Raw genomic sequence first — 27,888 nt, 5'->3', positions numbered from 1 at the left:
GATTTATCAATGTTAACAGCAGCCTACACACAGTATATGACTCTGTCCAGTTCATTGATCTGATTATGAATTTATTTACATCGCACTTTAAAATAGACCATATTTCAACAAAAGTGTGTCTATATGGTGATATATCGTATGCTTAGTTGATTGGTGGTTGTTAATAACTTATTAGTTTTTTGAATTGAAAAGCGTATCATCAGTGTAAGTCAGTAAAACTTCCTCCCTGAAGACCACTTATTGGGTTAGATTTCTCTTTCAGTTATCGACCATCAAAAGGAGAACTATTCAGAGTACTGCGTATTTTCATCATTATTCGAGTACTGAACGATCATCCATATAAGGATGCTTCTGTATCTTTTAACAGAATAACTGCCAAAGAAGTGCTTTCACTCTAAAGCAAAAACTCTTCATACTTTTGAAATAAGCGCTTTGGAGCTGTAAAACTATGGCGAATACAGATGATAATAAACTCATGCTTGTAAGTGACCTGCTATCTACTTCTCTGATGTTTAACTCGATTTAGCGGCGTTTGAATACTGATGTTCATAGCCCTTGTTATCTTCTGCGTATTCGTGATGTTAATCTGCTGCTAGATTGTTGTATGGATTTGTCAAATTTGTCATACTTCCTGCCAAAGCATCAACTTATGAGGTCTGTATTTCATATTTACTAGTTGTTATGTATTGATGCATTTAGTCCAGGTTGTTCCGACCTACCAGATATGTGGAGTGGCAATGGAGATGGCGGAATGGTCAGTTCTTTCTTATGTAACATTTCTATCATGCCCATAATTATTTTTTTTTTACATTTTAGTTTACCAAAATAGGCGATATGAACTATATTAGTACGGATTTCAAATTCTGCATGTTAAAGTTATCAGAGGTTTTAGTTTATTTGTAAATTTCAAACATTATTTTAAAATTATTAATAATCCTAGATGTCTTCCATATTTTGGGAAACAATTGACGTAATTCTAGTTTCGAATACACGAAGTATCCTTGGTTTACCGTTTCTATTTGAAAATACGAATTTTCGTGGGAAAGTTTTTGCAACTGAACCAGTTGTAAAATTTGGAAAGTAATAGTTGAGATTTCTTCTTCAGAAAAGATTATTGAGATTTTACTTAGAATATTAATAGATGATTTATTATGTGAACTTGATCAGTTATTCGAATCTGAAGTCAACTCTGACCTCTCCAAAGTTAAAGTGGAGTAAGTTTATCTTGAAGTACTTTATGTGTATATGTCTGTCGGTGTGTATGGGAGAGGTTTCTCATGCCATCTTGTTGTCTGAACTTCATTTTATGTTACTGACTTTGCGTTATGTAACTGTGAGCTACAAACTATTTCGTCACATCTTTATCACTTACTAATTGAAGTAGAAGCAGATCGGAATAAGTTTCGGTGTGTTTAGAACAATAGATTTATAGTCCGTCCGGCCCCCAAATGCCCTGGTACGGCCGAGAGTGGGGAGAGTCCACTCTCCCTCTCGAAATGCTCTCACATGGCCAGCGAATATATAGCCTCTGCCAGGGAAGTCCTACTCACTGCCTTCTCGTGGCATTACTGTTGTTTACGAAAGTGAGAGGACGAGAATCGAATGTCCGGCGCTTTAACCGGGTTGGTGGACACAGAGGGTCCACCTAGGGGAGTTGGAAAACCCTGATTCCAAACCAATGGTGCACATGGGCTCCAGTATCCTGATGGAACGAATGGCGAATGAACCTTCTGTTGGTCAACGGCTACCATGGGACTGCATCTCCTCACGATGCTCCACTGCCTTGTGGATCAGACCTTTAGGTCAAAGGCTCGGGTGTGGCCCCCTAAGAAAACCACCTGCTTCAATCTGGGCACCCGGACAGTATCACAGCCCACACACAAATAAATGAAATGATGAATTATATTGACGATACTATTCTCGCTCATACTAGAAGCAAGACAATTTACACTATTATTATTATTATTATTATTGACATTATTATTACTATTATTTACTACGTCGCTTTTTCACTCCCTTTATTCCCAAATTGTGTATCCTTACTTTCCAACTTATGCAGTAGCTCGCCCATGGTGGAAACTGTGTCCTATCTAAACGATCTCCAGTCACTGTCTGGTTGTAAATGAATGCTTCCACCGATTACGAATACTGAAGCAGTCTTTCTGAAACCACGTACGCCGTTCAAGCTGGCTTCCTTCAACGTTCGCACACTAATGCAGATCGGACAACAGATGGGGCTGGCTATGTCTTTAGAAAGTCTTAATGTTGATGTTTGCTGTCTATCCGAGACCCTTATTCAAGACTCTAGTGAAGTACTACAAATCCGCTCTCCATCTGTCGCTTCGAAAAGCTTGTTTCACGTGCGCTTATCCGGGGACCCTGTGGCATCTTCGTCTGGTCTTGCTGGCGTTGGTTTCGCACTAAGCGCTAGGGCTGAGGCAGCACTAATCGATTGGATCCCCATTAACAGTCGGTTATGTGCTGTTAGATTAGAAAGTTCCATCAAAGTGAGAAGAAACCGGCGTGAGAAACGGTGTCTTTTCGTCATCTCCGCCTATGCCCCGACAGATTGCAGCCCGGATGCAATCAAGGATGAGTTTTACCACCAGTTAACAGTTCTTCTCCAGAAAGCGCGTTCGACAGATATTGTAGTATTAGCCGGAGACTTGAATGCTCAGGTCGGGCGTCTAGGCACAGAAGAGAGTCGTTTAGGTGGCCGATGGGGATTTGGTCGCAGGACAGATAACGGGGACCGTTTGCTGCAACTGTGCACAGACCACAACCTGTTTCTGGCCAGCACTAACTTCCGGCACAGTCATCGCCGGTGTGCCACCTGGCGTCCTCTCTCTGCATCCCAAGCCTGGACTCAGATTGATCACATCGCGATCAGCTACCGCTGGCGTGGTTGTGTACAATACTACCGCTCCTTTTGGAGTACCTATCTGGAGTCTGATCATGCCCTGGTCTGCGCCAATCTCACCTTACTTTTCAGTGGCCGAAGGATTGACCACCACCAACGGATCGGTGTTAGTAAACTGGCTGCAACATCTGTTGCAAGTAAGTATCGAGCGGAGCCAGCCTCTAGGCTAGCTACCATCCCACCGAAAAGTATAGATGAGCATTGGTTGCATCTTCACGACGCCATGAAAATGGCGAGTAAAGCCGCTTGCGGCTTCGCGAAACGTCCCGCTTATAAGCACTGGGTTTCTTCTGGCTCCTTACAACTGATGGAAGCCCGTCGGTCTACTCCGGGTGACCGTGAGTTTGACCACAAACGAAGGCTGTTACGTAATGAAATCGGGCAAAGCTTGCGTAAGGACCGAGAAGCCTGGTGGTCGGAGCGTGCTGATGAGATGGAAGCAGCAGCTGCATCTGGTAACTGCCGGAAGCTCTTCCAACTCATCTGAGCCACTGGCAGCAAGAAATCTGGTGTGAGTGAAACAATCTACGAGGATGACGGGATGCCAATCACTAACATCTCTCGACGTCTTGGACGATGGGCGGAATTTTTCGAAGGGCAGTTCAACTGGCCTGCTGCTCCGGCAACGTCAGCCAGTTTGTCCTGCCCCCCATGGCCGGTGACGACTGATCCACCAAACGAGGCGAAAGTCCGCAAGGAACTTCAACTCTTGAAGCGCTACAAATCACCGGGCCCAGATGACTTACCTCCGGCTCTTTTTAAAGATGGTGGTGACTTTCTGGCTAAGGAACTGACGGTGTTGGTTGCAAAGGTTTGGGAGCAAGAAAGTGTTCCAACATCATGGAATGAGTCGATAGTCGTCCCTATCTCTAAAAAGGGTTCACGTTGTTCCTGTAACAACTATCGTGGGATAAGTCTACTTCCGATTGCGTCCAAACTATTGGCTTCTGTCATTCTTCGTAGGTTGTTTAAAACCCGAGAACGATTGACTCGCGAGGAGCAGGCTGGTTTTCGTTCTGGTCGAGGATGCATTGATCACATCTTCACCCTCCGCCAAATGTTAGAACACCGTCATACTTATCGCAGGCCAACAATCGTAGTGTTTCTTGATATCAGGGCTGCCTTCGATTCGTTGGACAGGACTGTTCTCTGGGATTGTCTATTGAAGAAGGGTGTGCCTGAGAAGTTCATTAACATCTTAAAGGCCCTGTATACGAACACCTCAGGCAGAGTGAGGGCATACAACCACCTTTCTCCCTTGTTTCATTTGAGCAGTGGGGTTAGGCAGGGTTGCCCGATCTCACCATTCCTCTTCAACTTTGCCATCGATGACATCCTGGAAACAGCTCTGATGGATGTAAGTATTGGCGGTGTGGATATGTTGCCTGGAGAACGGCTTCTCGACCTCGAGTATGCGGATGATATTGTCTTACTGTGCGATAATGCCCAAGGCATGCAATCCGCACTTAATCAGTTGGCAATCAGTGTCCGCAGGTACGGCATGTGCTTTGCACCCTCCAAGTGCAAAGTACTCCTACAAGACTGGCAGGATTCTAATCCTGTACTCACCCTGGATGGTGAGGAGATCGAAGTAGTTGAGAAGTTCGTGTATCTAGGTAGCTATATAAGTGCTGGTGGTGGCGTGAGTGATGAGGTTGATGCACGTATAAGGAAAGCCAGAGCGGCTTATGCCAATCTGGGCCATCTTTGGCGCCTTCGTGATGTTAGTCTGGCTGTAAAAGGTCGGATCTACAACGCGTCGGTGAGAGCAGTTTTGCTCTATGCTTGTGAAACCTGGCCTCTCCGAGTTGAGGATGTTAGACGTCTCTCTGTGTTCGATCATCGCTGTCTCCGAAAGATTGCTGACATCCAGTGGCAATACCATGTTAGTAATGCAGAGGTTCAGCATCGTGTGTTCGGGCGCAGAGACGATAATTCAATTGGTGTCACCATCTTGAAACACCGACTTCGGTGGCTTGGACATGTTTTACGAATGTCGTCCCAGAGACTTGGAAAAAGCGGAGAGGAGGTCAGTGTATGACATGGTGTCGTGGCATGAAAGAAAGCTGCAAAGGGCTAGCTTTTGTTGGTCTTTCACAACTCCCTGGCTGGGGTCCGAGAGATGGTGCAACACAGTGGCTAGAGACGTTATCGGATATGGCTCAGAATAGAAGCCAGTGGCGATCCTGCTCCAACCTTCTTTTACTTTCTACATAAAGGGTGGTTCTAACTTTCTTAACTGAAAGAGTCTTCTGGTTGTACATTTTAGTCTGCCTTATCTTTTCATCCTTTCTCTTCCTACCTTCATTATTTTGTGTGGCGCATATGTATCTGGTGCCCTTTTGTACCAATATATATGTGTTTAAATAAATAAAAAATAAAAACCCGGTTAAAGCGCCGGGCATTCGCTTTTCGTCTTTTCAATTTCGTAAACCATAGTAATGCCACGAAAAGGCAGTGAGTAGGACTTCCCTGGCAGAGTCTGTATGCGCATTGCCATGTGAGAGCATTTCGAGAGGGAGAGTGGACTCTTCTCACTCTCGCCGCACCAGCGCATTTGGGGGTAACGGATAACGCGCCTGAATACGGATCAGGAGGTTTCAGGTTCGAATCTTAGCAGGCTCGATTACACTTCTCAACAAGTGTCACAACTACACCCGCATCACATAACCATCTCCCACATTCTCTGGTCTACCTTACAAATTATCATTTCAATAACATATAAATCAATGTTTAATTGAGCTTATAATGTATGAATATTATTAAAGGTAAATATTTTAAAGAAATTCAATTATTCTGTTTTATTTTTCCATTTTCTTTACATTTTAATTAATTTAGTAAACTAAATAATCCAATAGGCTATTTACTTAACTCTGATGAGTTTAATTGGACAAAATTCTACACTCGTGAATCAGTTATAAAAGCTTTGGATAATATTCATCTGGTCGCTTATCATGAACCTGTGGTAATTTTTCTGTTCAATTCTTGTTTATGTGTATATTTTTAAATGTTTTAACTGGGATGAAGACGATTTTTTGAGCTTAGTTTTATATTGATTGTCCATTTCATAGTAAGGTGTTATTTACGAAATTGAGAGGACGAAAAGCGAATGTCCGACGCCTTAACCGGGTTGGTGGACACGGAAAGTCCATCTAGGGGAGTTGGAAAACCCTGATTCCAAACCAATGGTGCACATGGGCTCCAGTACCCTGAAGGAACAAATGGTGTATGAATCAATCGTTGGTCACCGGCTACCATGGGACGGCATCTCCTTACGATGCTCCACTGACTTGTGGATCAGATCTTTAGGTCAATGGCTCTGGGTTTGGCCCCCTAAGAAAACCACCTGCTTCGGTTTAGGCACCCGGAAAGTATCACAGCCCTCACACAAATCAAATGAAATTTGTGTGGCACATATATATCTGGTGCCTCTTTGTACCAATATTTATGTGTTCAAATAAATAAGCACAATACCGATATTTGCTTATTTCTAAGTGCTGACAGTAGTGTCTGAATTCTGTAAGTTTACGATTTCCGACCAATCATAGTTATATAATTCAAGACTGAGTATACTGCATAGCAGTTTGTCTTGTTCTACTTTTCGGCTATAAAACTTAACCAGTGGTTGGAGACGTTGGTTGACAAGGGTTAGGACTGATCACATTGGATTCACTCTTTATCTTTATATTTTAAATACCAGTATTCCTTCATACCTTTTTAACGTGTATTCTCAATGTTCAGTTTTATTGATTATCATCTGTGCTACACTATTTCGATTTCATTACTAATCTCAATAATTTTGTTTTGTCATGCTAATGTTCAATGTCAGTTTGGACTAATACACATTTATCTCAAGTCCGACATTGATTGTAACTACTTGTATGATTTTGTGGAATATATTTCAATATCTTTTGTTTAGGGAAATACCTTCTTTTTCAGGATTTGTTTGGTCTATTAACCATCAAAGGCTTAAGTGCTGGATATGGAATTGGCAGTTGTAATTGGATTATTACATCAAGCACGGAGAAAGTGAGTTTTTTTGGTGTATTCGTTTTATTATGGATTTCGAGTTGACCAGCTTTTAATCGTTAGTCTTTATCTTAACGGGAGGGGGTAATTATAAACCGTACACTCACTTTTTTAATTATTACGCTGCATTTTGACGTTACATTAAAGTACGTATATTCAGTTAGTTTATTTGATGATTATAATTGCATAACATTTAATCCTACAAATGTTTAATGGTTCATCGGAAATAAAACATGATCTTATCAAAGTTGTGACAAGAATGTTTGGGATGCGGTTCTCCCCATTCAAATACAACATATTGCTTCCGCTACTGAATTAATGGTAGGGAATGAAGTAGTTTAATGTATCGACCTCTCCACTTACCTCGGGAGTCTCATCATTCCTGATGGTCTGGTGTATGATGTGAAAAGTGACCATGAAGAATAGAGGATGTTCGTAAGTTTCTAGTATTCGTTCATGAATGTCTTCAAGGTACTGCTCGTGTATTTTGGGACCACGGAGTAAGCAATTTCTGGTTTAGGAATAGGGTACTGGGTAAGGTGGGGAAATCAATCGATGAGGTATTAAATCTTCATTAACTGAGGTGGTTTAGTTATGTTTTACGTATGCCCAACCACTGCTCACCTCGACGGACGATGTTTTTCGGTGCAGGAGTAGGCTAGAAGAAAGATAGGGGCGTCCAAACTAAAATATAACATCAGTCCATGAAGCCGTTGACAATTGAACTTAGCCATGTTAATATAGGTATAGACTAACTAGATGGGGTCCGCGTGATCATCGTAACCAATGGTTAGATATTTTGAATAACATGGCTGAAAATCGTTTGCAGTGGTGTAGGTTCTCCAAATTCTAGTCTTCTGAATTCCTCATAATTTTTTCCTTGTATTTATTTCACTAGTTTATGTATTCTTGAGTGGTATCTTCGATACCTAATCTTCTCCATTAGCACTGTTACTGTTACTACCTCTACCATTCTGGAATTTGGCCTGACAATTTCATATTTCTGTGCTTATGGGCCGTGGCAACTTGAATCGAATTTACTACGTACTAGGTTCCCCTTTACGACCGACTGACTAACTTAATCACTTGATACATTCATGCTCAATAATCCCACCGTTCGTTAAGAAATCATATTTAAATCAAGATAGAAATTTGACACAAAAGTACATGGGTAGGATTTTATACGTGTATATATTTCCTGTTGGGAAACCGTTTATCATTCAAATCCATATATCTGACATCCGGATAGACTTCGTATTTCCGATATATGACCACCAGTGAAGTGCAAGACCTGCGTTCAATCCTATTTAGGACCCATCAACTATACTTGCATCCCAGTGTTTGATGTCCATATATTCACTTGATTCCAGTATTTATCACTTTAAATGCCTAATGTTTTGCCTATTGAACCATCTCGACAGGGATTATTTGCAATCCTTTATATCAATAATGCGACATTACAAACTCCGTTTAATAGCTTTGTATTTTTGTCTAAGCAATCAATTGATTCTTATATCATTTTAACAAGTTTAACTGGGTTTTTTCTTTCCTTACCATAGGTGGCTTATATCTCACACACATCGTTGTTATATTCTCACGTCCTAGTAAGCTTTTAATATTGATAATAATAATGGTACTTTTTCATATGTAATGTCATTCAGTTGCACAATATTATACGAGATATCATGTGACGGTTTTTGAATAGAGCTTTTGGCACATAGATAAAGCTACTGTATGGGGAGTTGTCTAATGCTATGTGAGGTGTCGCCATTAGCTGACAAACAAAACTGGTGTTGAACTAATTATATTTTCTATACCTGATTGAAACCGTCAACAATTGTGTGTATAAGTTTAAACGGGTCTTTTTCTTCTCGCTTGATATTATGCCACAAAGGTAAAGCGTTGCGGATATGATGAGCTTGCTAGTGCTATATGCTATGCAGCATGAAGACCTTCCTGATGAATTCCACTGTTGATTCATTCTCATTAGATGAGAAAGAAGATAAAATGATGAAAGCAGTCAAGTAACTGTCTCCATCGGCTAATGGGCCATAAGAATACAAAACAATTCTTCTTCATGACATTTTGTCAAGTTATAAGAAGGAGACTCGGTTAAAGAATTCTTTATATACACAATTATCAAAAAATGCTTTATCTACTATGCCAACATCAATTCTTCCCAGGATAACAGCTTTGCACCATTTCGTGAAATAATCTACCTTGATCAATATATGTATTTACCCCTTTGTTTTCTCCCCCAGTGGTCCAATTATATCTACCCCCAATGTTTTGTTGGATAACTCAGCTTTCATATTGATCTACGGTGCTCGCTATTTCCTAATCGGGATCTTCACGTGATCATGAACTTGACAATTATTAGAAAAATCTTAAATATCCCACTCCTGTTTTGGTCACCAATATGAAACAAACTATTGTTTGATAATTTTTATTCCATGGATCCATACTTCTCATATCATATCGTTCATACCTAGCCTTTTTTATCCCTGATACTGTAACTATTCATACTACTCTGGTATTTGTCATGATAACTTCATCTCTCTGTGCTGTGTAGTTTTCGTAACTTGAATAATTGCAAATTCATTCCACTTTCTAATTTGTCTATAACTGATTGATTATACAATGTTAATTCATGGCATTCTTTAAGATCTTCATTAATATTATTATTAATATTGCATTTTACAGCCTTTCGATGATAGTACATTTGAAGATACTGATGTCTTAATCATTGGCACTGTCAATATGTATGCAAGTGATGAATTGGAAAAGACTGTGGAAGAATTTTGTCATATCGTTGGTAATTTTTAAACAAATTTTAATATGATAGTGATAAATGGTTATTTGTATAGAGGGATTTATGGAAACTGTTGGATTGTCATAATTTGAAACATGAACGGATCTTAGTCAGATCACCTTTCGATACCTGGAAGCAGTTGATGATCGTTTCATCCTAGAATGGGGCTCCTTAACTGTTTGTAGTTTTGTGAATTGATTAAAATGGGACAAATGCACCTCAGAATATCGACTCAGTAGTCTGGAGACTAAGCATTCGTACTCGAGATCGAAGATCCTAGGTTCAGATCACGGCTGTAGGGTCGTAGATTTTCACTGCTGAAGAATCTCACAAAAGAACGCGATGGACGCCCAGTGTTGCTAGGTTTTCAACAGTGTTTCAGCCCAAAACGGTTCGTGATATAAACTATGGAAATTTTTATGCAGCTAATATTTCGATGTCACTCTAAATCAATAATTTTGTTGATTATTGACTGTAAATAGGAGTAAACAGTGGATGTCATTCAAACTGTCAAATAATATAGCATCACCTAGAATTCAAAAAAGACCAAATTGTTCAAATACTAGTTGCTTATTTACTTACGCCTGTTACTCCCAATGGAGCATAGGCCGCCGACCAGCTTTCTTCAACCCACTCTGTCCTGGGCCTTCTTTTCTAGTTATATCCATTTTTTGTTCATTCTTCTCATATCTGTCTCTATTTCTCGGTGTAATGTGTTCTTTGGTCTTCCTCTTCTCCTTTGACCTTCAGGATTCCATGTGAGGGCTTGTCTTGTGACGCAATTGGGTGTTTTCCTCAAAGTGTGCCCAATCCCAAATACTACTACTCATGACAAATAAGGTTATTGTGAATCTCATTTAGATTTTGATATATTTATCTGTAAACTCAACGACATTATTATGACTGTTAACAAGTATTAATGTCAATACGAACATCAAAAAATTGAAAGTCGACAATACCACTTTATAGTATATAATTTTCCTAAAACTTGTTTAACTGTTATGTGTTTACATCTTCATTTACATAAATAACTTGTTGAGACTCCTTATTAGCGAAAACTCATTGCATGGTCGCTGACATGAAATAGAACTGAAGACTTTCTCATGTCATGGCATAAACAAACGTCTGTCAACCATCCACTAGGAGCCTAATGCTTTACTTACTTACTTACTTACTTACTTATGCTTTACTAGCTTGAATTTATTCAACATTAGTCGGTTTATGATGTCGTATGTGACTATTGATTGTCCAATGAGCGTGAACTAAAAGACTCAGCTTACGGACCATTTAGTTTGTGGTTCCTTCCTCATTATTCAGTTCTATTCTGGACTCGTTGAGTGTAAACTGCTTGTAATTGTGTTTAATAAAGTGTTATCTAGCTTACATTCTAGTTAGATATATTTAGTCGTGATTTTTGTATCTAGCATAACATAATCCAGTTTTATGTATAGCATGTTAATTGAGTATTGAGTCTAGTGATAGCAAAATCTCGCCTGCCATTTGTACTATCCTATTTATCCTGACGATGTCTTAACATGTAAATCCGATTTTCATCTGTAAGTTCCTGTCTTATTTCTCATATTGGTTGTAGTCGCTGTGATACGTGACAGTTATGGGTCCATAATTTTTTGAAAGTGTTTAACTTGAACGAAACAACTGTTTAATGTTTCTTCGTTTCCAATGACTATTCGATTAACTTTAATCTAAAATTGATTGATCGTCAATTGACTCATGATTTCAACTATAAAAATACTGAAATATCCACAAACCCCTTCTGATCTATAAACATATGCTCACTAGTGACTGACTGTAAAGGATGTTTCCTTGAGTTCTAGTGGGAAGCAGTGACTAGTGGAGTTCAACCAAGTCTGTTGTAGAGGTATCAATTGACTGAAGACAATTGGTGAACGGTTGCTCAAACATCGTGGATTCGTTGAAGTTAGACATTAACACCGTTGGATGCTGGCTGGCTCAGTTGTCTATCGGTTAAATGCTCTGGCGCGAGACTGGTAGGTCCTGGGTTCAAACCTCGCGAGTGCGGGATCGTGGATGCGCACTTCTGAGGAGTCCCATAATAGGACAAAACGGCCGTCCAGTGCTTCCAGGTTTTCTATGGTGGCCTAGCTTCAATTGACTCATGATTTCAACTATGAAAATGTTATTTTTGTCTAATATTGATATTTCATTGTTGATTGAATTTTATCCATCAAATTGCAATTTGACCACTAGTTTAAGTGGCTCGATATTACGTACACTATGCTGTGTTGTATTAAATGGATGTAGCCTCGAATGCCAACCTGCACAAAATCTAGGTCGAACAGGTTTTCTTGCCGACTACATCCAACCATCTAAAAAGGTCCATTGGTTCTGTAAAATAACTACCTCAGTTTACTGGGTTTAAAATCCTGCTTGTAATTGATAGAATCAGATTAATTATTAACAATGCATTGTAACAAATTGTTACACTCGGTCAACTTACATTCATTTTTATTTTTGTTTCCTAATCGTGCTTGTAAGATTTTGTATTGTCCCATGTGTTGAGACTAAGAACCGCAATCTATCAGTTTTTTTTATGATGTATGTGCATCCTGAGCGGATTGCCTGGATGTTACCATTTAGTTACTTGTTTTCCACTTAAGTCGAATAGTGACTACCTGTTGTAAAATCCAGTAGCTGTGAATGAGATCAATTGCTTACTGAATAAAGCATTGGGCGTTTGAGACAAAAAGTTTCAGGTTAAATTCCGTGTGAATATCAACACCTGGATGGAGGTACCACCATCTGACGACTCCTAGATAGAACGAAACACGCCTATTGACCCCCAATATATTGCTAAAATCATTTATGTTATCTCATTTGTTTCCTCACTTTGTTCCTTTTTTTCTCCCTTCCCAATGTATGGTAAAACACAGTGCAAACTTTAGCTCATGGAGGTAATGTCTTAGTGCCGTCAAATCCATCCGGTATTATCTTCGACTTGCTTGAAACAGCTATTCAGGCCAAAGATAATTTTAATGGTACAATTCTACCATTATTCATGCATAATCGTCCTTCATCTGGAAATAATGTTGACCATATTGAAAATACTACTAATACAACTGTCAGTAGCAGTACTACCACTACATCTGTAGGAACTATGAATAGTCATTCATTACAAAGAATTTCTTCTGATTCAACTACATCGATAGAAATAGATTTAACATGCAATCGTAGTTCATCAATACCGATAACAACAACAACAACGGCAACAATAGCACAGACAACAGTCAGCTCATCATCATCATCTGGTCTAGTAGCACGTTCTCCAATATTTTTCATATCTAATCAAGTTCATGTTAGTTTAGCATATTCTAATGCTTATGGTGAATGGTTAAATTCAGTGAAAGAATCCGTTCTATATAATGCTGATGCACCATTTATTTTTCAATCTGTAAGTTGAAGTTGTAGGATGTACGTAATTTTCTTCTTTTTTTTCAATAAATATTTAAACTTGATATGTACAAAGGAGCACAAGATATATATGCGCCACACAAATCTCATTTGATTTGTGTGAGGGCTGTGATACTGCTCAGGTGCCCAAACTGACGCAGGTGGTTTTCTAAGGGGGCCACATCCCGAGCCTTCGAATGAAAGGTCTGATCCATAAGGCAGTGGAGCAACATAAGGAGATGCCGTCCCATGGTATCAAGTGACCAAAAATAGGTTCATACGCCGTTCGTTCTCAGCATACTCCAGCCCATGTACACATCGGTTTGGAATCAGGGTTTTCCAACTCCCCTAGGCGGATCGTCCATATCCACCAACCTGATTAGAGCGCCGGACATTCGCTTTCCGTCGCTTTCCTCTCAATTTCGTAAACATTACCCTTTCCACGAGAAGGCAGGGAGTAGGACTTCCATGGCAGAGGCTATTTACGCGTGGTCATGTGAGAGGTTAGGTTAAATAAACCAATCTTTAACATAAGGTTAATGATTAAAAAAAACGTTAATTTACAAATCTATAATATATCAATCTTATTCTTTTGCAAAATGCTATCCCACGTGTGTTGAACTAAGATATTTTTTAAATCTTCAATAACCTTATTTGATGAAAACTTAAATGGGTAATCGAACAAGTGAACTCTTACAATTTCGTTTAAGAAAAAGTCAACTATACATGTCAAAGTATAACGCCGTGTAGAATATTCACTAATACTGACAAATAATGATCTGGTGTTTCCGGGTGGTGTTAGAAATGTGTGGGTGGTTGTCACATCCTGGTTACACATGAGGTGCCTAAAAATGAAACTGGACTAGCTATGGTCTTAGTGACCTGAGAGTGTGACCGCAGTAACTAAGGGACAACTATTTGAAACTGGTCATACGTTACCTTATTGTAAGATGGTATCGTACATTTAATATTTTACTGCCGCCTCCGAATGCCTTGTTATGGTTGAGGCTGGGGAGAGTCAGTCCTCCCTCTCCAAATGTTTTCACATGACGGCGCGTATACATCCACTGTCAGGGTAGTCCTACTAACAGCCTTCTCGCGGCATGGGTGTTGTTTACTTAGTAGAGAAGACGAAAGGCAATTGTACGACGCTTTAATCAGTTTGGTGAATATGGAGGATCCACCTAGAGGAGTTAGAAAACCCTAATTCCAAACCAATGATGCATATGAGCTCCAGGATCCTGAGGGAAGAAATGGCGTATGAACCAATTATTGGTTACCGGCCATCATGGAACTGAATCTCCTAACGTTGCTCCACTGCCTTTCGAGTCAGACCTTTAGGTCGAAAGCTCCATGTGTGGCCCTCTAAGAAAACCACCTGTTTCGGTCTGGGTACCCACACACAAATCAAGTGACTTGTGTGGCGCTTATGTATTCAGTGCCCCTTTGTACCAATATTTATGTGTTCAAGTAGATAAATAAATATTTTACTGCCAATATCCTAAATCTGTGGGACGAGGTGGGATGTGAGGTTTTCAGGACCAAATGTTTTAGACTTCTCCTTCTATTGTAGGAAGACAACAGTGTTGGAGATACTTGTTTAGTGGCTTGTTGATTTTAATCCGATTTAAAGGAATATATGAATATGCCATGGATATAAATCTACTTTAACTCCGTACATTGCACATAGGCTTACCCCGTTTGTACGACACCGGTAATAAGTAGCCAAGTATAGTTTTAGTTGGATGAATTTATTTGAAGCAGTCGCTTATTCAGACATACATTAAGAATGAGAAGTGGGAAAGTGAGTTGGAGCTATTGCTGTTTCCGTTTTAATCCGCTTTTAATCTTACAGTTCTCCAACCCGACTTGTTTCAAATAGTCTAGATATACACCGTTACTTGAGTTACTATAAAGTTTCATCTATGTTGGTGCTGAGCTTTATAGTCCAGGTATGTAGGTTGCTCGTTTTACGTATACTTGGAAAATTAAATAATAGTTTTTTTGGTGAAGTTACATCTTCCAAGTTGGTTAGTGTAACTAAAATTCTGATTGTTTTTCTAAACAACATAAACAGTAAAAGCTTCAAATCTTCTCCATTATTGTATAAGTTTGCTTAATTTCTAGTTGAGACTGTTTGTTAGCTAGTCTCATCTTCGTATACCATCATTTTGACAAAAGTTATAAGCATGAAATAACCAAATGTGAATCCGGTGTTCATCTTGTTGTGCTAATGAGGTATGGCAACTTGGACCGATGCATATATGTGCCTTGTCCCACATTGTAGCTGACTGACTGACTGAAATGTGAGTGATAGGATTCTTTAACTTCACATTTGTATTCATTAAAAACCCGCATACCTTACAACACTTATTTCCATCGATCATGATCGATGATAATTGTATCAACCTTAACAATTCAGTGAATTATAAGAAGTCCTTACTCTTACAACTTTCAAGTGCATGACTTATCACTACATTGAGAGATAAGATGACGGGTGGAAAAAATAAAAGATTATTAATTGACAGATCGTCTTGTCCCATTATATCATTGAAATATTTTACTTTTATTTAGTAAAAATATTATTGTTTATTTACTCCATGTTTAGCTACTACAATGCGGTAAATTAGTCGCTTTAAAAAGTTTATACGATTGTTCATCCAGCAGGAAATTGTTATCGGATTCATCTACCGTCAATAGATATTCAAGTCATATTTTAACATCACCACTTTTGTTGGGTACCGGCAATTCAACTTCCTCTTCAGGTGGGTATTTTGAAGCGACTAGTGGTACAAACGCGTCTAATCCAATATCTACTAGTTCGGACAACTTGGATTCTGCTATTTTTGTTTTAAATAGTTCTTCAACTCCAAATACTAGTAATAATAATCCCAATATCAGCGGTGGTATTTGGCCTAATTCACCATGTCTAATATTTGCCAGTCATCCAAGTCTTCGATTAGGACCATCTGTACATCTGACCCGTGTTTTAGCTTATGGCGGTTTACGTTCAGGCGGTAGTAGTGGTCGTACAAGCAGTCCTTCACATAATTCAATCATTTTAATAGAATCCGGTGATTATGTACCCTCGTAAGTAAGATTTGAGAAACTATTTTGATCCACCAAATGCATATATATATATATATATATATATATATATATATATATATATCCATTAACTATATGAAGCTCTATGTAATTGGTTTTTTGTGATTTTCGTACCATAAGTTGCACAAGCTGATAGTTTGCTATCTAACCCGCAATTTTGGCTAGGATTTGTGCAACAGTCTCATAATAGTGAATTGGTGTCAAATCGCTTTAAAATGTGGTTCATTTTCGTCCATTTTTCATCTTTCGCTGAATTTTCGATTGGAAATCGTTCCTTACTATTTACGTCCTTTGGTCTTGTTTGTTCCTTTTGAGCCGTATCTCCCATTTTAACTCTTCCACTGAGCTTCAAATTATTAATTACCAGAATCTGGGACAGTGTTTTACTAATTCTATGTTTCTCCAATATCTGAACTTCGTTCCTCCCTTTCTTTGCGTTTTTGTGTATAAAACATTAAACTACTTTTTTATTAGTCAGTAGTTTGAGTTATATATAACTTTTCATCTTTTTACTCCCCCTACTCTTTTCTCTCTTCATTTTGTTGATTTTCTCCTCTGCTTTATTGTTATTGAGTTTGGCAAATCAGACCACCACATATTCGTGCATCAGGTCCCTCGTCTTGGAGTTCTTCTGATGATATCTTGGCAAGGACTTAAAAGCTCGGTTGGAGTATTTAACTTGTGTCACTTGTTGGGTAGGCAAGATGTCCATCACCCAATCAAAGGACGAGTTAACTGCAGTTCCCTCCGTTTTATTTTATGGGTTTGAAGCATGGCCACTAAGATCAAGAATTATCTGTAGGTTTCTAGCATTCGATCACAGGTCTGTTTGTAGCATTTCTTGTTTATTTCAGGACCACCGAGTGAGGAAAACTAAAGTTCAGCGTAGGGTTTTAGATAAAGACGGTCAACCAGTTAATGAGGTAATGCACCTCAACAACTGAAATGGTCTATACATTTACTATTTATGCTGCGTTATCCACGTAACTCCGCGGACGATGTTGTCTGGTGTAAGAGTGGGTTGGAAGAAGGCTAAGGGCGTTCAACATGCAGCGTGTCATCAATTCATAAAGGTACTGACTGTTTGACGTGCGTACGTAAGCGTAAACTACATGGTGGCGGTATGCGCTATTATTTTTTAATCAGCTATTGAGACACTGGGTTATAGTGATCGAAATCAGACACAGTTTGAAAATTCGTTCATTCTTCGACTTTCCTTAGATCCTGAATCTCCAAATCTTGTTTTTTCTTCTACTACCAATACTGTTACTAGTTCTACTTCTCTAGAATAGTTTTATCTCGTTATTCTGAGGTGGTATGGTAACTTGAACTGATGTTCATATATGTCAGGTTCTACGCTGCATATGACCAACTGACTAAATGATAGATCCTGAGTTGATGATACCTGACTGATAAATTAAGTACAATTTTAATACAAATAATTCTCAGCAATGGCTATTATCAATCTTACAGTTTGGTTATTAGCTCATTAAAAGTTTAAATTTTGGTCGTATTGGTTTGGTTATTATTTTAATGCAGACAAGAAGTGCTCATTAATTAACTGTGATTCTAATACAATACATAAAACTGTTCCCGCCACACCTTTTTATTTCATTGATAACGACTTATACTTCTCTAGTTACAACTGAAATCTACATTGTTCATTGTTACACCCAGTGACGGATTATATCGCCATGTAGTTATCGGAATATTGTTAGTATCGATCATGGTGATAAAGTGAAACTAAACAGAGTGAATGTTGTTCAACTTTAAAGCGATATGGTAAGAAACTAAAAATGAAATATTATTCGGACTTAACAATTAGGAGGACGATGTAAAAATAAACTTGCCTGGGTAACTGCGATAGAAGTTGAACCAGGTCTAGAATTAATTATCAGAAACATCACGCTAAATTCGACCAGGTGTTTTTCATCTGCGAACATGGTTATTGAGATCAACAGTGAATAAGTAATTTTCTCTCTCAATCTACTCCTACTTCAGCCAGTGTTGTGTTACTCATCGGGTTTAATCGTCTCTAGTATCTCTTAAGCACAAATTCATTCTATATTGTAACAATCTTTAAACACTTACTATTCACTGAAAATAATGGAGTGATTTGAGCTCACAGAGTTTCAGACAACAGTGTTTGTTAACTCTGTGTTTCCTCAGTGTTTGAACTTCGTTTCTCCCTTGTCTTGGTTTTTTGTGTGAAGCATATTAGACTACTTTATTCATAAAAAGTAGTTTGGATTGTGAATCATTTTTTTCGTGATTCCATCTGTCTTAACATTTCACTAATCTGCAAATAATTTCTTTGTTTTCTGTCTTTTTTAATAGATTTGAGTGGAATTCAAAATGTTTATGTAACCCTGAAGTACATCTTCGGCGAATAATTTCACCATTTCTTCAACCTGACAAAATACCCACTAATCACATTTCATTCTCTCAGTCAAACACGCCATCCTTATCTCTTAGTGATACAGCTACTGTGTACTGGTTGCCCATGGAAGCTCGTATAGGCGCACAACAAATAGATCAACTGATAAAACGTTGTGGTGAACCACGACTAGCACTAATACTTCCACAAGAAGTTTATGATAAGCCATTCGATTGGGTAAGTGTTAAAATTTATTCAGTATATATCATAAGTAGATAACATAGGTCTGTCTCTGGTGAAGCTATATAATTTAGAATCCGTGAGTAACAATACTAGTATATTTGGGGATTCGATTGTCTGCTTAAAAATATAGATTATTATATTTGAACCGGTTATCACCAATGTCTTACCTGACTATAAGAAGTAAAACATTTGAGTATATTGAATATTTTACTGTACCCTCAAAGTATTAATAACCTCGATAGATTGGCTGTTGATAAGATCTTGATTTAGATACAGAAGATTCAACTGACTTACCGACAACTTATATCATCTGTGGGGTGGGCGAAATAGCTCTTTGCTTAACAGAAAGTGAGTATAGTGTGCTACATTTCTTTCCGTATTACTAGATGTTTATGAATTATGATATTTGAAGATAGAAAACATGGATTAATAGCTAGTATTTGATCTTAGATATCCTGAAAGGACTGATCTCATTTATTAGGAGCAGCTGATGAGGCTATGAACCTTCATTCATTTGAGTGTTTGGAACATTATGATCCTCGAAAATGACTATTTTTGAGCCGCAATTTATGTATGAAGGTCAATTACACTGTTCCATGGTTAAATGTAGTTGCCAAGATACTATTTTTGAACTTGGCTTCGTGCTAGTTTACACTTATCAATAAGCAGTACGTTGTATTTCGAATAATGAATTGACATTCAGTAAATTCAACAGTTTCAACTCCAGTTTGTTTTGGCCGCTAAATAGGGTCACTGGATTATAGAGTTCACTAGTGAGAACTCTTCATGTTGATCATAACAATAACCTTTGCTTCAGTCAGTAACATAGACGATTACCAACAGCGACCACATATCCTAACAGGTACTTGTTTATGCAGCTGCTATCTTAAATGGTCAGTCAAAATATGAAGATAGCAACCCGTTTTATATTCTATTATGACTGAGGAATTCATATGATAATATTCATCAACCACAAGGCTACAACGCACCCTGATTACCTACTTACATATGTTACCTCTCATTAAGCATAAGCCTCTTTTCCGTTTCTCACAACAAGATCATGATTTGTATGTAGGAAGTTCATTATTTATTTATTTATTTGAGCACATAAATATTGGTACAAAGGGGCACCAAATACATATGCGCTACGTAATAACAATGAGGCGAGTAGCAGTTATCATTTATTTGTGTATGGGCTGTGATATTGTCTGGGTACCCAGACCAAAACAAGTGGTTTTCTTAAGGAGCCATACCCGAAGCCTTTGAACTGAAGGTCTAATCCACAGGGCAGTGAAGCAACATGTTGTAACTTGTGCTTGAGTGCTTGCCCTGTTTGATATATGAACGTTATAAGACCGCCAATTATAGAGGAGTGAATTATCGATCAAAGCAATGATACACGAAAACCGAATGGGCAGTCCAGAGTACTTGTCGGTCCTGCTTTCTGCCTAGCCCAGTCAGTTGAGTCCAGAACACCAATAACAGCCTCAGCGGTATGAATCCTTGTATTTCAAACATACTGAGTTTATATACCAAACAGACTGACTACATCGTACCAATAAAATGGAAAATAACTTTTGTACAAGATTCGGCCAAATGTGACTGTAAATAGGGGAAACAGTAATCAATAGACTGGGGATAACTCAAGAATGGTAAATCGTGTAATAATAGGTCAAAATAAAGCTTACCATAAGAGGGACACGAATATGAATAGTTTAGTTACTTAACAACTATACAATAGGAAATATACATATCACATTGGTCCAAAAATAGTTCTCAAAAGTTACCATTCATATTTCTCCACGGGATACAACATAACATCAGAAGATTCAGTCACATGATAACCGGTGACGAATAATTGTTTCATACGCTATTTCCCTCGGGATACTGGAGCCAGCCCATGTGCACCATTGGTTTGGAACCAGGGTTTTCCAATTCCCCTAGGTGGAGTTCGCGTGTCCACCAACCTGAATAAAGCGTCAGACACTAGAATAATTCATTGTAGAATATAATCATCAAAGTTCCATACTTTTTTTCTATTTATTCAATCAAATTTAATATTTTGTACTCAGACCGAAACAGGTGGTTCTCTTAGGAGTTCACACTTGGAGCCTTTGACCTAAAAGTCTAGTCCATAAGGCAGTGGAGGTACGTTAGGAGATTTAGTTCCGTGATAACCGGTAACTAATAATTGGTTCATACGTCATTTGTTTCCTCAGGATCCTGAAGCCCATGTGCACCATTGGTTTGGAATCAGGGTTTTCTAATTCCTCTATTTATTTATTTAAACACATACATATTGGTACAAAGGGGCACCAGATATGTATGCACCACAGAAAACAATGATAATGGGAAGAGAAAGGGGTAAGATGCATATATATAAAAGAAAACAAATAGAATGAAAAAAAGAGAAGAGTAATGATGGGGGGAACTAAAATGTACAACTAGAAGAACTTTTTCAGTTAAGATAGTTACAACCACTCTTTATGAAGAAAGTAAAAGAAGGTTACAGCAGGCTTGCCACTGGCTTCTATTCTGAGACATATCTGATAACATCTCTAGCCATTGTGTTGCGCCATCTCTTGGATGGACCCCAGCCAGGGAGTCGTGGAGGACCAACAGAAGCTAGCCCTTTGCAGCTATCTTTCATACCACGACACCATATCATACATTGACCACCCTCTAGGTGGATTCTCCATATCCATCAACCTGATTAAAGCGTCAGACACTAGAATAATTCCTTGTAGAATATAATCATTAAAGTTCCATCTTTTTCATTTTTATATATTTTAGTCAAGTATCACTACGAAACCGGAACAATTTCTAACAAAACTGCATGGTATATCATATCATCAACAATTATGTATTCAATTACCCGAAACACGTTTAGAACAAATTCATTTATCCACAAAATTAATTCATCATATTAAACCTATTTATATTAAATTAAAACAATCTAATGAAGGCATAGAACCAAATGATCCATTAAAAGAGAAAAATAACAAAGAGAATAATGATAATAAAGAGAAGAATAATGAAAAGAAAATAGACTTGAAATCATTACAAATGAATCAAATAAATAATAATGATGAAGTAATTGAGAAAAAACGAAAATGTATTGCATTAGTCAATGGAATGTTAGCTACTAGAGATGGTAAGTATATACATCACAAAGACGGTTTGTAGAGATTTTTTATGGTTGAGATCATGAATCAATTGAAGCTAGATCATCATGGAAAACCTGGAAGTACTGGACAGTTGTTTCGTCCTATTGTGGGATTCCTCCTTGGCAGTGCGCATCTACGATCCCCCTGTAGTGCCGTGCTTCATCAATAGTTCACTTCGATAACCGTTATTATATCAATCTTAACGGTGTATAGAATCAGAAGGCAAAGGGAAGCGGCAACTACATTTTTATTGATAACTGATGTAGACTAGAAGGTTATAAGCACATGAGCAAATGTCAGCGAGCGAAACGTAAATGACATGCATTGGAGATGGCTGGTAAGCCAACTCGAGAGCGAAGCGAAAGATAATGCGTATTGGAGATGGCGGGGAAGTCAACTCATTTTAAGCAAGCGATAATCAGTATTTATAGCAGACAGAAATGAATGACAGATATATGATGAATAAGATACGAAGTGTACATACACATACGCTCATATAAAATGGTAGTCAAGGTTAATAAGCGAATAATTATCAAGATCAAAATATGACTCATAATGTATAGGGGAATTAGCTTGGCCAGAGGCTAGGATAAAGTATGTGGGCTTAACATATATACTGAGCCTACACCCCCGTCGCGAGATTCGGAACTAAGACTTATTAGTCTCGCGTGCGAGCACTTAACCGACCACTGGGCCGGCCGGCATCCAACGGTGTTAATATCCAACTTCAACCTATCCACGAAATTGAGCAACTGTCTACCATTTGTCTTCAGTGAGTTGATATCTCACAACAGACCTGGTTGTACTCCACTGGTCACTACTTCTCACTAGAACTCCAGGAAATATCTTTTGAGGAGTCCTACAATAGGACGAAACCGCAATCCAGTGCTTCCCTGTTTTCCATGGTGTTCTAGGTTCAATTGATTCATCATTTCATATATATAGCACTATGTATATATGCGTATGATTAATCAAGGAAATATAACACATTCAAATGCATATCACTATAATTTGTGAAAAAGCTTAACTGAGACAGAATAATTTCAATCAATCCATGATCTTGAGTAACCATTCCTCCATTGTCTGAGGTAGATACTCGTGTTTGTCCGACACGGATTGGACTCCACTGGTCACAGCTTGTGTTCAAATCTCACATATGCGATCTTGGATGAGCACTGCCAAAAAGTTCCATGCTAAGACGAAATGGCCGTCCAGTGCTTTCAGGTCTTTAGTAGTGGTCTAGCTTAGATAAACTTATCAACTTTTGGAGATTTTAAATTGCAGTAAACAATATTAAATATATGTAGTAGTCTTAAATTTGGTTGATTTTCAACAACTAACATGACTGATACTTTCTTATATACTCTTAAGAGTTGTTTCGTTCACAGGTTCTTTGAAAAAGAGTACAATAATCCAAATAATTTGGGAACAAACTCTTATGGAATGAATTTGTTTTTTTTCGGTTTTATTATACGAATGGGGTATGTGTGGAGATTGTAGTAATTTCGTAGTGAACAGAACACAAATGGGGACAATTGAATGTATTTGAGCACAAAATTACAGAATATGAGAACCATTTTCATACAAATTGCGCTTCGTTTCTGTTCTTTCCTTATCGATCTTCTACTGAAATACATTATATGCCTGATCATCACCATATACTATTTATTGGGATATAAGTAACCCACACCACAATTTTAATAGTTGAATTTATAAGTTTATCTAGCCTAGACCACCAATAAAATTATGAAAGCATTGAACGGCTACTTCATCTTAGCGTGGGACTTTTCGACAGTGTCCATCCAAGATCCCGCATACGAGAGTCAAACGCAGGCCGTGACCAGTGGAGTTCAATCCGTGTCAGGTAGATACAGGTATTTACCTCAGACAATGGAGGAATGGTTACTCAAGATCATGGATCAATCGAAGTTATTCTGTCTTAGTTAAACTTTTTCACAAATTAGAGTGGTATGCATTCGAATGTGTTATACCTTCTTGCATTATGATATCCTGTCTGACAAAACCATCTTTGAAAAAACGAAAGCTGAAGATTGAGTAAAAAGCCTTGTGTCAAATACCGAATAATAGTTTATATTGATTATTCATGCGCATAGATACATAGTGCTATAGTGATCCAGATAAATATGTTTAGGTAATGACCTTGCCAAGTGAATAAGTCGGCTATCTATGACCACGTTTTCACTCTTTCATTTCTCGATTCCACATGCTTTCTATCTGTGACCGCCTCCGCTATCATTCCGTTAGTGTGAGCCAGTATAATATCTAATAGTTATTCCGAGGAATTTTATCATAAACAAATTTTCTATCTTGTAATTTTGAAGAAGCATACTTACAGTTTAGTAGTGAGGAAGCTTTATTTTCCACAAACAATGGATCATGAATTCAAAGTATGCCCACACTATCTTGGATTTGTTAGACGAGTAATATCATTAGCCATTTGAATACAAACAGTATAACTTTAAGTTGATTACTACAGACTTGTACTTAATAAATAAGACTCAAATTTATTTTGGGAGTAATTTAAAAGTGTACGTCAGTCAGTCATACTCAACCTGAATCTGACATATATGCGTCTAGCCCCCAAATGCCCTGGTACGGCCGAGAGTGGGGAGAGTCCGCTCTCCCTCTCCAATTGCTCTCACATGGCCACGCGAATATATAGCCTCTGTCAGGGAAGTCCTACTCACTGCCTTCTCGTGGCGGGGTGTTGTTTACGAAATTGAAAAGACGAAAAGCAAATGTCTGGTGCTTTAACCGGGTTGGTGGACACGGAGAGACCACCTAGGGGAGTTGGAAAACCCTGATTCCAAACCAATGTTGCACATGGGCTTCAGGATCCTGATGGAACAAATGGCTTATGAATCAATCGTTGGTCACAGACTATCATGGGACTGCATCTCGTCACGATGCTCCACTGACTTGTGGATCAGACCTTTAGGTCAAAGGCTCGGGGTTTGGCCCCCTATGAAAACCACCTGCTTCGGTCTGGGCAGTATCACGGCCCTCACACAAATCGAGTGAGATTTGTGCGGCGCATATGTATTAAGTTGTCAGACTATTTTAACACAGCGAAATAGAATTATTTCAAAACGAATTCCAAATTAGATAAAGTAGTATTAGTAACGATTTAGTGGTAATGATTAAACTTATAATAATTAAAAAACCATAAGGAGACTCTGGTTCGAAAGGAAGACATATGGTGAATGCGATTGCGCGATTCCAAACGATTTTGAGCTGCTAAGCGTACGTTTCACGTTGATTGTTTGTATTATCGTTGTTACATTACTCTTCACATTCAATCAAACTTGTAGATATAGCCTTTTGTTCATTATTTGTAATTTAAACATATAGCTTTTGTTAGTATCAATGCACTTGAGGAGATTGTAGGATTTCGATTGTGCTAAATCACGAACTAATCTTAGACCACCTTTGAAAAGTTAGCAGTACTGAATGACAGTTTCATCATAATATGGGACTCCCCATATACTAATGATTATCATGTGACCAGTAGTGACTGGATTCATGATACAACTGTAGTTCTAGTACGAAGCCGTGACCAATGGAGTTGTAAGTTTGTTTGAACTAAGTATTTCATGTCATTTGAAAACAAATCAGCTCAGTGTGTTAAAATACCAAACTTGTAACTTAATGTGTCATAATCCCAGGATACTACTTCTTTTAATAACGTCTGACCGTTCGATCGTGTAGATGATCGGCCACTCATTTAATAAGTTAAGTAGCTGTCAGTCTGGCTCATTTACTCTGAGGAGTGATTATCCAATTGTCACTGTCATCACTGTCTACTTTTGTTCTATAAATTTTACAGGTAAACACTGGTTGATTGGTAAACATGAGAAGCTAGAACCAGATATAATTCAACCTGTTGAAGATTCCGTTATGCGACCTATGACTCCTCCAACTACAACGAACACTTCCACACCGGCCACAACAACAGCAAACTCGTTAAACAACGCTAGTGATCAATCTAAAGAGTCTATATTAAAATCCAATATGTTAGGTTCTGAAAATCGTATATTAGTTAGTTGTTGTGATGAGTCAAGCAGAATAAACCCACATGAGTTGATACGAAAGTTAACAGAACGTGGTGTTACTGGTGCTTATCTTGCTGATCCAAGCACTGCACGTCAAGTATATTCGCGATTTTCTGTATATAATACCAATAAACAATCAGGTTCCATACAAAACGAAGATGTAATTTTATTTGTAAGTTTTTGAATTTTTGTTTACTTGCATTCTCTAAAGGTTGTCAAACGGTGAATAGTGGTCTTTTTGATTATTCAGTGTTTAATTTATTCTTTTCACACAGATATGAGTTCACACAATGATTAGACAATCACTTGGGAAAGATGCTGTTATTCAAAAAAATAAAAAGTTATTAGTTAGTCGTTGAAATAAATGACTGGAATCATAACAGTTTACCTCGAGTGAATATAATTAGAGGGAATCACACAGTTCTGTAACTCTATGAAGCAATAGGAATATATGCTTGTAAGATTGATCTTCTGTAACCTCAACTTCCGATTAGGAAAAGGCAGCATTGATATAAATAATCGTTATTCATTATGTATAGCCTCCGCCAGGGAAGACCTACTCACTGCCTTCTTTCGGCATTACTGTTATTTACGAAATTGAAAGGGTGAAAAGCGAATACCCGGCGCTTTAACCGGGTTGGTGGACACGGAAAGTCCACATAAGTGAGTTGGAAAACCCTGATTCCAAACCATTGGTGCACATGGGCTCCAGTATCCTGAGGGAACAAATGGCGTATAAATCAATTGATGGTCCCAGCTACCATGGGACGGCATCTCCTTACGAGGCTCCGGGTGTGGCCCCTATGAAAACCACCTGCTTCGTTCTGGGCAGCATCACAGCCCTCATACAAATCAAATGAGATTTGTGCGGCACATATGTATCTGGTGCATGTTTGTACCAATATTTATGTGTTTAAATAAATAAAATATCCATTATATGCACAATATTGTTTTTAAGATTTCGTATTTAGTTAGCACTACTTCTCGACATTCGTTTTGTAAAGTTCGTTATCTGGGTGAAAGCTCACCAGTTAGTAAGTTTTGGCTGGCTTATCACGATAAATAAACACTGTACTACTGGAATAAGTTAAGCCACGTTCACCTCTGTCAAAGTCATTGAACAGTATGTATTAAAAGTTGCAATCCCGCTAATTCATTTGTTAACTAAAACCCAACTTGGCTGACTGCATATCTGTTCATGGTGGGACACTTCATACTGACACTGAGAGGAAACATTAATTAAATGAGAAGTAAAGAATTTTAAATATTAATAAGTTCGGTGGAAGGCTAAGCATGTGAATTATAAATTCTAGAGAATGAATTCAAATCAAAGAATAAAAATGACATGCATATAGCGTGTTTCAACTACTTTTTTCGATCAAGGTTTAAAATTGCTAATATGGGTAATCAAGGCGTAGGTGATTGTCTTCTTGTTATATTGACATCACTGAATGGTGGTATTATTTCTCACTTACCATAAGTTTTGTGCTTCATTAAATTTTACTTGCGCTTAATTCTGTTTTTTTACTTTTCAGCCAAATCCAAATACATTGATTTGTTTGCATGATCATGGTAGTCATATTATCTGTATGGATGAAAGTACACGTACTGCAATCAGAGATACGATATTATTGTTTGTACATCATTTAGATATTAATTCAGTTGTTTAATTATTTATGAATATAACATTATTCCATGTATTACTTATATTTGCATGTGTGGATAACTTA

The 27,888-nt window shown here is 38.1% G+C and overlaps 1 protein-coding gene and 1 non-coding gene across 2 annotated transcripts; both read left to right on the top strand.

The window, feature by feature from the left end:
• Positions 1–46: 46 nt before the first annotated feature.
• Positions 47–27,828, top strand: Smp_143920 (hypothetical protein; the record flags this gene model as incomplete). The annotated part of the gene is made up of 16 exons (XM_018797766.1): positions 47–481; positions 527–654; positions 700–754; positions 817–885; positions 941–1,080; positions 1,131–1,214; positions 5,759–5,885; positions 6,860–6,949; positions 9,653–9,764; positions 12,674–12,778; positions 13,055–13,191; positions 15,799–16,280; positions 18,636–18,912; positions 21,712–22,072; positions 25,933–26,330; positions 27,694–27,828. The coding sequence occupies exons 1-16, from the start codon at positions 449–451 to the stop codon at positions 27,826–27,828; spliced, it is 2,733 nt and encodes a 910-aa protein (XP_018652775.1). The 5' UTR covers positions 47–448.
• Smp_tRNA_00345_Pseudo_ACG.1.1 lies at positions 5,472–5,544 on the top strand. Its single transcript has one exon. It is a non-coding gene (tRNA).
• Positions 27,829–27,888: the final 60 nt, after the last annotated feature.

The sequence above is a fragment of the Schistosoma mansoni genome, chromosome 5, assembly GCF_000237925.1.
Source record: "Schistosoma mansoni strain Puerto Rico chromosome 5, complete genome".
In the NCBI taxonomy this organism is placed as follows: domain Eukaryota; kingdom Metazoa; phylum Platyhelminthes; class Trematoda; order Strigeidida; family Schistosomatidae; genus Schistosoma; species Schistosoma mansoni.
The sequence above is the reverse complement of the archived record's forward strand: the minus strand, read 5'-3'. Positions and strand labels throughout refer to the sequence as shown.